Source organism: Anticarsia gemmatalis, chromosome 13, assembly GCF_050436995.1.
Source record: "Anticarsia gemmatalis isolate Benzon Research Colony breed Stoneville strain chromosome 13, ilAntGemm2 primary, whole genome shotgun sequence".
NCBI lineage: Eukaryota > Metazoa > Arthropoda > Insecta > Lepidoptera > Erebidae > Anticarsia > Anticarsia gemmatalis.
In genome coordinates, this window is record NC_134757.1 from 945553 (window position 1) to 957692 (window position 12140).

A 12140-nucleotide genomic window follows, 5' to 3' on the forward strand; every position below is an offset into this window, starting at 1 on the left:
AAATAAAAAATAACCTAATCCAGGGAACTCTTTATACTGGCAATCTTTTCAAAACAAAAAAAAATGTGTGACTTAAATAAAATGATAAATAAAAATAGAAAAATAAACTGAAATGATGGCGAAGCTACAGTGGCTTATGAAGGGTGTTAACAGTCAGCATGCGGTCGAGGCGGGAAAATAAATATTTAGGCGGGAAAACTAGATATGCTAAGCGTGTTTTGAAATAAAAAAATAAACAGTGCACTATGGAAAATACCTAGTTTCCGCTACGAATAAGCTCAGTATAATAATTAATTAAGATACGGGTCACAGTCGCAGGATGTACTAATAAAACTGGCAATATTGTTTTTTGTATATTTGTTTTTATTAAAAACGCCATTATCATCAATATTAGGATTTATGAAGTTCGGTTTAACGATTACATTTTATGAGTAGTTACTTCAATTATTTTTAATTTAAAAAGTAAGGAAGGAAAAGAACTATTTATGAATATATAATATAGTGTTGCGAAATCATTTTTATACTTATTAGAATATAACTAGTTGCAGTCCATTAAAATAATTATATTTTTGGCGTCCCACTCTACGTGCGAATAGCTTTATAAATGGAAGACAAAACAAAAACACCGTATTTTTGGCACAATCTCGAATATCATTAAAATCTAATGGACTGCATTACACAGATGCCAATTGTTAACAAAAAATATCTAGATTCATGAATAGTAGAACAATAATTTAAGAAAAAATATATAAAATTTCAATACAACAACCAATAAATTAATTTAGATTCCTTATAAAATAAGTAAAAATGCCAACAAGAAGTATAAGAACACATTGGATAAAGTCGACGTACGCGCATGCGCGAGTATGAAAAAAATTATCTTAACACGTTAGAAAGATAAAAACTTAAACAGGTCACAGAAACAGTCTTAATCTTGCTAAGATCCTAACTAATATAGTTTTCGACAGGGATGTGTTCTGCTCCTTAGAACACGGTGTAGTGCTAGCCCTTCATCTCCATTAATAAACCCGAGGCGAGCGCCTCTCGAGATCCCAAAATAAACTTAACACCTAAATTTCGAACCAAAGATCATTTGAATCACAAATCAATTTCGAGTTTTTTATAATACCAAAATCAATCACGCTTTGACCGCCTTCTGTGCGCGAACATTTCTCATTTTTTATAAAATTATTAATTAATTTAGTAAATAATGTACATTTTTTATCTATAAAATACGCCTAATAGTGTACAAGTCAAACGCGTACTTACTCTAATCAGTCTATAGCGCTTATTATTTTGGCAATTTTTTTCCCAACCAGAGACAATTTTTTTCACTAAATAAATTCTTAATTCTCATAGCTATAATGAAAATAGCTGAAATACCGTACTGCCACTGCAGCACATCCCTGTAATCGTAAATTAAACATGTATTTCTATTATCTATATGAATTCAGATAAACCTTAATCCTATTTAATGAACTAACTTAATTTCCCAAACCCAAATTAACAAGAAAAAACTATGTCTAAATTACTAATCAAAAAACAACAATCCTACGTTTGAAACGTTTTGCAATGTTACGCAAATAAAAACTTAACATTTTTTTTATTAATTTTCGTTTTCGTACACGGAATGTTGCGAAATATATGAAAAACAATTTTGATTCCTTTTTCGATTCCCTTATAACCACTAGCACGAACATCGTTCCTTTTAGCACCAAATCTCTAGTCTTCCAATTGGCCAAACTATTATAATAAAGCTTACTAATTAACTAAACAAATAATGGCTAAGCATTTATGTATCTAGCAATAACAACAGAATTTGATAACATATAGCATTTTAGGAAGCCTCTTAGTTGTTATATACGTAAAGCATCGGTATCTAGGTAATACAGTGTTTCCAACACTACCCATTAATGCTTTAGACTTTACGAAAAATTACGCAAAATATGTCTTTTTTTTGTCAATAAGAACACAATATTATGAAGCAGGCACTAACATTACTTAATGTGTATATCGTTTTATAATAAATTATGTTAACATTTACAATTAAAGTTCACTTATTGCTATAAAAAGAAAAATGTAACAATAGTGATATTTTATCGACCATAGAGTCGTAGTGATGTTTTAATGAACTAGAATAAATTTTCACAAAGGAAAGACGCACATTGATTTATTTATTGGATGTTTTAACTTTAACGCGGAAAATAGAGCCTCTTTTGATTGTTTTATAAATGCACTTTCAGGCGGGAAAATACGCCTCATTATTGCTTGTACCTCATCTCAAAGATTAATTTATTTAAACGTTACACGAGTATTATAGTTAGTATTTACCTATTTCCGTTTCCAAAGTGAGATATCGCGTTGAAGTTTCCCCATCCAATGTTACGAATATATACTAAAATTATTTTATGGCAAGCAAAAGTCCGTGTGAAATACATCGACCACGGAACAATTATAATAGTTGAAAAATTCACACTGTTCAAATTTAGGAACATTTAACACTGAGAATTATTAAAAATTTGTTTTATACTATTACCTATTATGTATATAATAATAATGTGTAATTACAATTGTACAAAACAAAAACAAACTGTAAGTTTTTAATGTACAAAAAATACGAGTACAAGTTGGGGGTAAAAAGCGAAAAAAATATTATTTGAAAAAAAAAACCTATTCTAAAAAGACTCAACGAAATAATAATAGAAACGAACACAAGATTGTAATAAAACTAATGTGTGAAAAAATTAAAAAATCTGACTAAACTAAAAATTATAATAGCCATATGCATTTAAATGGCACCTTTCGATTCACTTGACATGATGCGATATTTGTGGACTGGTGTTTGCATTGTCAGTTATAATAAAAAGCAGCAAAATATTATAAGTCGACAAACAATAATAAATAAATAAATTGATAAAATAATATGGTCGACTTCTAAAGTAAAGGGAAAGTTTCATTGTGTTTGTAATAATATGTGTATTGTATCGGTTTGTCGCCTGTAGTTCTGTGCTGTACTGTGTATGGCTGTGTATGACTGTGTATTATTGTGTATCCTGGTTTGTGTATGTCGTAATAATCCGGTATATTTCTGTGGTAGTGCTATCTGCGGGTTATATATATTTATCTGGTTTTTGCAAAAACAACCTCTCATTTCCAACTATTGGTGCTATGTCCTGAATTCAGTCTTAAAATTGAACAAAAACACCTAAAATAAAATAATAATTTGAAAAGCCTCATAAGCCAATTATATATCTGTGTATATAATTTTTTTATATTTTTTACATATTTTCGTTTAGTAATCTCGTATAAATATCTAAGAGTGAGATCATGCAGATAAAATACAGAATAAATAAATCGCCGAAAATAATGAACACAATTTGAAAACATATGCCTCTTCTGTTACTTACACGAACACTGTTTCTTTTTTATATAAATTTAAGCCTAATATATAAATTTACAGCACCAAGATTTTTCATCTTTTCTCAAAATATTAATTTTTCTCTTTCGCCTTATTGTCGCACATTAAACATAGTGTAAAAATTCAGGAATTATTAATTATACCGCAGTATTGCACTCTCCGGGCGCAATCGTCACAACTAGTCACGAGACCTACAGTTACTGTGTGTCGTCTGTGTCGTGTCGATCGTGTCGATCGTGTCGCACGTGTCGAACGTGTCGATCAGACCCGCCCTCCCTTGTAACAAGTGGAATGTCAGTAAGCCGTTAGATATTGTGATGTTAGTCGTATCAATCCTTAATTACAAGTTCAAAGTTTATAAATAAATACTTTATAGAAAAAAAATCTGAAAAACATAAAATATATCGAGTCCCGTTAAAGAGATAAAAATATATATTGAAAATAAAATAGTTACTTTTCATTTGTTTTTAAATAGAAAATATCTTTTTGAAAAACAAAATTCTTATGAAACGTCACCAGTGTGACGGTGTTAGTTTAGACGTTGAACTGATCTTTGAACTTGTAGAAGTCAATGTTGTGGTGTGGCGGATTGATCTTAGTGTCTGGGCTGGTGGTGAGGTTCTGCGGCTGCGTCTGCTGCGGCACGCCGCGCTGCCGGCGGTGGTAGATGCTCTTATGGTTGTTGAGCGAGTTGAGCGTACGGAACACCTTGTGGCACAGGCTGCAGCGCGCCGAGTGCAGGGGCTGCAGGTGCTGCTGCTCCGTGTGCCGCTTGAGCGTGAGCCGCGTGGACAGCAGCTTGCCGCACACCTCGCAGCGGTGGCCCGCGCCCAACGGGCCCACTGCGCCACACATAACAACCAACATCAGCGCATTAGTCAACGACACACAACGCTTCGTATCCAACACCACTGCGACCGCTCGCATCCGACGGGTCCCATTGTGACGGAACCAATTGGCACAGTAGTGTACCACTTTTACTGAATTTTGAACCTAGTAGAGGCAATTCAACGTGTTCTGATTCGAATTTGACTAATGCGCTTTTTACAAAACGGTTGGTGGTTATGCGTGTACCGATCTTAGATGTCCCAATTGGTTCCAGACAGGTGTGCGTGCGAGCGCAGCGACGTCGCCGACGCGTCCGCGACTCATAGCGACGTCGCCGACGCGTCCGCGACACGCTGACGACGCGCTAGCGACGCGGGCGACTCGCTGCGCTCGCACCAAGCGTTAATTACGATTACGTTTTAGTGAAAATAATAAATTATACATAGATATAAGATAAAGTTTGCGATGCGCATGCATTACTATGCTATATACAAATGTTAGGAACATATCGCGTTACAATCGTTTAACTTAGAAGTTCTAGGGGCAAGAGTATGGCGTTTAGGTGGTTAGGATGGCAGCTCGGTTTCTTCGAATGGCAACGTGTGGGTGCGGGGTGCGGGGGTGCGCGGGGCGGAGCGTCAGTTGACCGAGTAGAAGGGGCCGGGCGCGGCGGGCGGCGGCTGCGGCTGCTTGCGGTGGTAGATCGACTTGTGGTTGCGCAGGCTGTTCAGACTCGAGTAAACCCGCCGGCAAATGTTACACACCGGCTCCCGGGACGGTCTCATGTGAACGTTTTGGATGTGCCGCTTGAGCCGCGTCAGGGACGAGAGGCTCTTGTTACATGGCTCACATCTGTAATCTTCTTGGGGGGTGCGTGCGCCACCTGGGTCACAACACAAGCAGTTAGCCCCGTCGATGCTCCGTTTAATGCACTCTCGTATCGTAGCCTCTGAATAAGCACCGCCACCCCCCTTTACTGATGACAGGCGTTCGTCGCCTCAAATGCGAAGCGGTGTATTAGTAACGCATACATTATTGATCCGCCTACTCCTCGATAGTAAAGCTCAGCAATGATTGTATGATGGACCGCGGTCCGTTGTCATAACATTACGTGACGTTTGTTTCGAATTTCCCGAACAAAAGCGTTTTTAATTCTTCAATGAAATAATTTGAGCGTATTTTATATAAACCGACACCAAGTTACCGTTACTAAAAATCCATTGTTCGAGATCCCCTGTTATTATATTTTCCGTTTCCCAAGACAATGTGATCGAGTGCAACCCGATCGCGTATTTAGAAATGATTCATGAGATCCGCTATGCTCCAACAATATGTTAACTCAACTTTTACTGATTTCGCCCAAACTCTACTTCGAACTTTTGATTGGATTTCTCGGAAGTGAATTTTGATGTTTTTTCTTCTTAGTTTTTCGCATGAATGTTTTTTTTCTTACAATTTTTTTTTTCGATATACATCGTTTACAGCCAATTGGTATACAAATACGTTGTACAATAATTTTTCGTCCGTGAAATGGTAAGGTAAATAATGAAATTGAAAAATAAAAATTTGCAAATTGAAAAATAAAGTAATTAACAACAAAAACCTAATTCGGAGACATGGGAGTGAGGGGTTTTCCTAGCACACAATTTTGTTTAACATCTATAAAACAAGCTAGCATATCTTGGTAAAGTTACATTACACTATGTTACAGTAACAGTTACATGCACGCCACATTGCGTTTTGGTTCAATGATAAACATACGTCCCGATCGTACAGATAATCCATACCGTTGAAAAATCAACAAAATCATAAATTATATTGTACCTACTACGTCTATTCTCCATCGAACCAGAACACAAAAAGCTAACATTAATTAATTTAAATACAGAAACACAGAGCACAAAATGAAGACATATACAAAGGTTAATAGTATATAATTATAATAATACATATATTAATAAATAAAATTATATGTCACGTGATAATTGCCTCATACATTTTGTAAACAAAAAATTATAATAAACAAAACCTAATTATGATATATAAACCTAATAATGACAGAGCAGAGAGGAAGCGGTGATGGTGGCATACGACAGACAGTGCATTAAAAATATCGTTTGTCTCAATATATGTAGGTAATGCAATAAAATAAATTCGTTGCTAGACAAGCTGGCACTCACCTTGCGAAGTGCTCGCCATGCCGTCCGGAGTCAGCGAGCTCTGTAGACCTGCAAACATCACACAGTTCATATGCTGGCCATATTCCCAGGTGTCTAAACTCTATGAAAACAAGAACATCTTTCTAAACTCCACGATTATACCTGGGGTTCGAACCGAGGTGTAATATAATATTCTTTTACTTTTACGAAGTAGGTAAGTTGTAGTTATATTCAAGTAAAAAGTAGCTGAAACACTATAAATCAAGAAAACTTTTCCAAGTTTTAAAACGTTTGTTTTATAAGTCCAACTGAATAGTTCACGACAATGAAACCGCAGAGCCACTGTTTTATGTTTTATAAACTGTATTGTTATTACAGTTCCTTTTACTTTACTAAGGAGTTTAAGAAAACCATTTTTTGTACAAAAATACACAATTTTTTAGTTGCGCATTCATAACAGTAAAAATAATATGTAGCGTGGAAAACATCGTGAGGAAACCTTTCTCCTCTAAGAGTTCAGCAAATAAATTTGGAAGAAAAGTATTCTAATCAGCACCTAACCTGTAAGATAAACTAAAATGCTTTCAGATTGAAACTTTTCGGTATTTCAGTACCAATAAAGGTACAGTTAAGACACAAAAATAAAACATATACATCACAAATACATTGTAATTTTTAACTGTTGTACCTTACACACACACACACAATGCAAACGGGACTTCAACACGAGAGCATAATCACAAATCGGGAACGCAAATTTCTGCATTTTTTATTCAATACCTGAAAATAGTTCTTGCAAAATACGCTAGGGGCGCTGATCAATTTTCATATACAATTTGCCAATAGTTAATAGTGATGGGAAATCGCTTTACAGGTAGCATATACATACTATATATAACGTAATTTTCGTCGTGTTAAAGGCCCGTTATACATAACCTCAAATTGTATTAAATTAATGCTTACCGGACAAAGATGTATGTAAGGCATCCATATGTGGAAAGTTGTAAGTGTTAGTCGGTGTGAAGAGTTTCGTGTCCGGGGGTATGAACGGGCCGGTCGGGTGCGGCGGCGGCGTGCACTCTTCGGCATCGGCCGAGCTGCCGCGAGACGGCGGGCCTCCTCCCTGAGAAATTAAAACATAGGCATTAAAGTTCACGTCCACTGATTTTTTAATCTTTGATTTTATACAGCGTGATATTTTTTTGAGATCGTGATATAGTGTGTTGTTATTTGGGACTGAAATCTTTTTTGATGGAGTAGTCTATGTTTGATCTTGAATTTTCGACTATTTTTGTGGTATATTTTATCGAATAGGTACAGTTCAGTAATGAAAGTATTACAGACAGACAGACAGACGTTTGAATTTATAATATTAGTTTGTAAGTATGAAGGTTTTTGCTGATAAATTGCTTAATCCATTTGAATGCGAATTAAAAACTAAAATATTGTTTGATGACTAAGATGTTGTTTGATGATTGGAAATTGAAGGTTTTATAAACATGTTTGTACGTGAAGTGAAATGGGAAAGTTTATATGAATAAATGTAATTTGAATGTGATTCAAGTTCAATGTAAAGTTAGGTTGTTAGGTAATTGGGAAATACTATTAGTTTTTCATGATCAATGAAAACAATTTTTACGTGTGACTACATTTTCAACTCGCAGTGTGTTAAATTGACTAAGTGTGAAGCATTCTTTGGGCATTGATATTAATATGACTGTCAAATACGATTTGTTTTGCAGATATTTAGGATATAAAGATTTTTTTTTTCCAATCTCTCCCATAAGCCTATGTCTTGCATCATTTTTACGCGGTATGCGAGTATAGCTAATAACATTTACTAATTACTGCCAAAACCAAAATTCTGATTCCGTTAATACTCCATGGGTGATGTCATAAACTAGGTAAATATGTCATTTATTTATATAAGAAAGTCTGGAACACAAAACACAGCTTTTATTTGTGGTTTGTCCAAGTGACGCAATCATGACTGCACTTTGACAGTTCCTCTTTGCTCTATGACGTATCACAAACGTCATTTTAGAAAAATGTAGACTTTTGTCTATGTGTCACTGCTTTCACTGTTTTTGTTTTGTTATAAACTTTTCTCTTAGAATTAATCATAGTTGGTTTACGGAGAAATTGCTGATGTAATTTATAGAATGTTAATTGGTTTTGGGAATCGAATCTGGGAAATCCTGCAGTATTAGCAGTTTGGCGCGTTAACCGTTCGATTTCTAATACAAAGCTCTTTCTGCTTAGGTTAGGGGTTTTTTACACTAAAATATATTTCACGTTTAATTTCATTCAGGAAAATAAATGGATATTTTTTTATTGTCAATAAAACTATTCATTGAAGTACAATTAACAATTGTTTATAATATGTAAACAACCTAATATTTTCCTGTACAAAATATCTTTTAGAAAACGTAAACCATGAGAATTTAACTATAGCAGAAATATTTCAAAAGTTGATGTATGGAAAATCTGAAAATATTATTATGTCGCACAATACAGAAAAAAGATAAATAAGATCTAAATGAAACTACAAAACTTTTCTTCATTTATAAATGTACTATTTCTCATTTCATCATTTTTTCATTACAAAAATACCGTGTTAAGGAAAGGTATTAAAATACGCGAAACAGCCCTAACTATTAAAAGTATACCTTGAGCAATTTAACTTCTAAATAACTAAAGTTTCGTCCTAATAAAAATATACGGATTCTTGCAGGAATCACAATTTTTCCAGAATTAGATTTTGTTTCATTACATCTTAGGAAGTATTTCTGAATTTCACACTTAGGTCTTATCACTCTCGTGTTTATATAAGACTTTAGTATATTAATTAAGACCTATGTGTAATTATGGGATAGCAATATTTCTATTTGATGAAACTTTCTTTCGGAATACGTGTTGGGCATTTCAGGAAGATCTGTTTTACGGAACTCTCATGTTTAGAAGGTTTTATCACATTACTGAAGTTAATTATGCCCATTGCAGGCGCACTCTCCTCATGATTATTATAACTTCTTTGTTAATTATTACGCTTTTGAAAATCGTGATTTTCTTACTAGCTCTACTTATAAGGCTCTATATCCTTAAGAAACTAATAGAGGATTTTTTTTTGGCTTTGAGGCGATCCTGGCTTTATGCCTAATTCCGCTAATAACACAGTAATAAATAAAATATATCAAAAAATATTTTAAAGTCGTATTTTTTCGACAGCTAAGCAACCATGTTAAAACAAAAGTCCATTCCCCAAAAAAATGACTTATTTTTACGAAATCGCGATGTTTGTCCAATGACTACAAGATTTTTCAGTACTACAAACATTGAAGAATCCGTTACCAACAGACTGTTTAGTACTTGAAATACCTTACTGAATGACATTACTACCGAGTATTAGAGCGTCTAGCGTCTACAATTGTACCCGGAACTTGTCACTCGGTGTCAAATGACGATCTGAGCGTCCAGTTCTCGACCACTGATAAACATCACCTAATTAACACTCATGACAATTACGCTATTGTAATTTGATGTTGTTGAATGTTTAGTAGAAACTTTTAAAATTAATTTTTAGATAATTTAATGCTAGGTTATGCTAGCGATTATCTCCGTAATAAAAGGTTTTCTTTAGATAAAAGTATGCTATGTTGTAAACTGTCTGTGTATCAAATTTCATCAAAATCCGTTATGTAGATTTGGTGTTATTGACCACTTAAACTTTCGCATTTTTGATATTTAAAGTATAGATAAGAGACATTCTTTAATAATATAAGTATGAATACTTTTTATGTAGGAGAAAGTCGATTAACTAACACTAAAGTGTTTTAGTTAATTTGACATAATATCAAAATTAACCATAAATCGAGCTAAGCAATCTATAACAGTAATATGATAATGCTTAGTTTAGCTAAAATTAGTACATTTAGTAATAAATCGTATGACCGACACTTGAAGAATGTGGTCGTCAGCTTTTTAAAGTGAAATGGCTCCCAAATATGACGCTTTTCGACTGCCATACTGAATTAGATTTAAACACTAAATATTAAACAAAGTTCCTGTCTGTCTGTGTGCTGTACCTAAACTTAAAAACTGTTTTCCCGAAAAAATATTTGTAGTGTTTTTGTCTGTAAAATAAACTGCCTACATTTTCCTTGTCACAAAAAACTATACTTTTGAAATTCCAGAACCGATTTTTCCTTCCGATTTTATCGTACAGGGTTCGAACCTGTAGACATTTGTTCCTGTTGAAAGCGAACCTTGTATGATTCAACACGTTTCACTATTACGTGTTTTACATTCAGTCATTATCCTTGATGCGAAATGGACAATCGGAGACCAGGACCAATGGAGTTGAAGTACCTAAAAATTTAATAAAGAAACTATGTTACCAACTCACAAGTGGTCGATGATGGGAATGCGGCGGTGTGTCATCCGTGCTTCTGTCAATATCAGGGTTAGAAGGGCAGATCATATCCAGTGGCTCATTCTTCACCACCTCCTCCATCAGCCTCGGCGACGGCGAGGAACTGCTGTTAGAAATCCCGTTGCCATTGTTCCCTGACTCGTTATGTCCGCGAGAGTTAGTATGGTTCTTAGTAGAGAAGTCAGTAGCGTGGATCTGTGGTTGTTCATTGTTGTTCTCGTGACGTGGACGTTTGATGACGTCTGGGCTGTTGTCAGCGCTTCGGCTGAGCCGGCGTGGGGGGAGTGGGGTGCGGCGCATCAGTGGGACGCTTGATGAGGCTGGCTGCATGAGGGCCTCTTCCAGACGCTCGTAGGAAGGCGTGTGGGCGATGTGCGTGGTGTGCGGGTGGGGCGGCGTGTGCGGTGACGTGGTCGACGGCGCCCGCATCGGCTGCAGCAGCGGCTGTGGAAGATAGGTTGCTTGTTAGCCTATACGATGGTTTATCAAGATGCTACTCAATTTTAAATTGGTACATATACATAGTATTTAATTGGCGAATAAGACCTTTTAGTTTAAAAATTGCAATATTGATGGACTAGGTTTTATTAGTGAGCTCTTCTTTATTCTTATTTCTTTTCTATTATGTCTGTATTGACACTTTAATATTATTTCTAAGTTCTTTGTATTACATCATCAGTTAACTAGGTATTCTACGCAGACAGTTACAATTTAGGTTATTATTGTAATTTAAGTAAATATGGCTAAACATCTGTTTCTCAGTCAACTGAAAATTTGCTTCCGGTATTAAACACAATAAAAAAAATTCAATACAGCCTTTTTATTATCACAAACAATAGTGTTTTAAGCCAAAATTGTAAATTGTTACAGACTCTAAAATTTTAAGATTTTCTTAATTTTCGTTATAATTGTATAGTTAAAACAAATTAGATATATTTTGCATATAAAATACGCGAATTGACAATAACTGTTTGCTTGTCAAACATTTATAATGACACAGGTGTTTGGACAAAATCCTTGAGAATGTGTTTGATGAATACGAAAAAACTATTACCGATGTAGGTAATAAGGTAACTTTGATGAATTGAGGTTAAGTTCTACATTATACTAACTTTTGTTATAAAATGAGAATTATACATAAATAGGGTATATCATTATTTTTAATCGATATAAAATTCAATGATAACTAAACTATTTCAATCATTTTTCAGTATTTGATTTTTCGGAATCGAAGCCGGGTCCTCTAGATCTGCATACACACTACGACTCAGACCACAGAATAAATTAAAGGGTTTTTCTTAGA

General features: G+C 34.7%; 1 protein-coding gene across 7 annotated transcripts in view; it reads right to left on the reverse strand.

Annotated features, from left to right (window-relative positions):
* br (broad-complex core protein) overlaps positions 1 to 12140 on the reverse strand; it is a 134996-nt gene that overhangs the window by 7972 nt on the left and 114884 nt on the right. For 5 of the 7 annotated variants that reach the window (XM_076121495.1, XM_076121496.1, XM_076121493.1 and 2 more), the window contains 3 exons: positions 10811 to 11281; positions 7369 to 7528; positions 6427 to 6474 (listed from right to left, as the gene is read on the reverse strand). In XM_076121495.1, the coding sequence (XP_075977610.1) occupies positions 6427 to 6474; positions 7369 to 7528; positions 10811 to 11281 (679 nt within the window). Of the gene's footprint in view, positions 1 to 257; positions 4261 to 4717; positions 5130 to 6426; positions 6475 to 7368; positions 7529 to 10810; positions 11282 to 12140 lie in introns of those variants that run through there. The other 2 variants (XM_076121497.1, XM_076121498.1) reach the window with 2 other exon arrangements.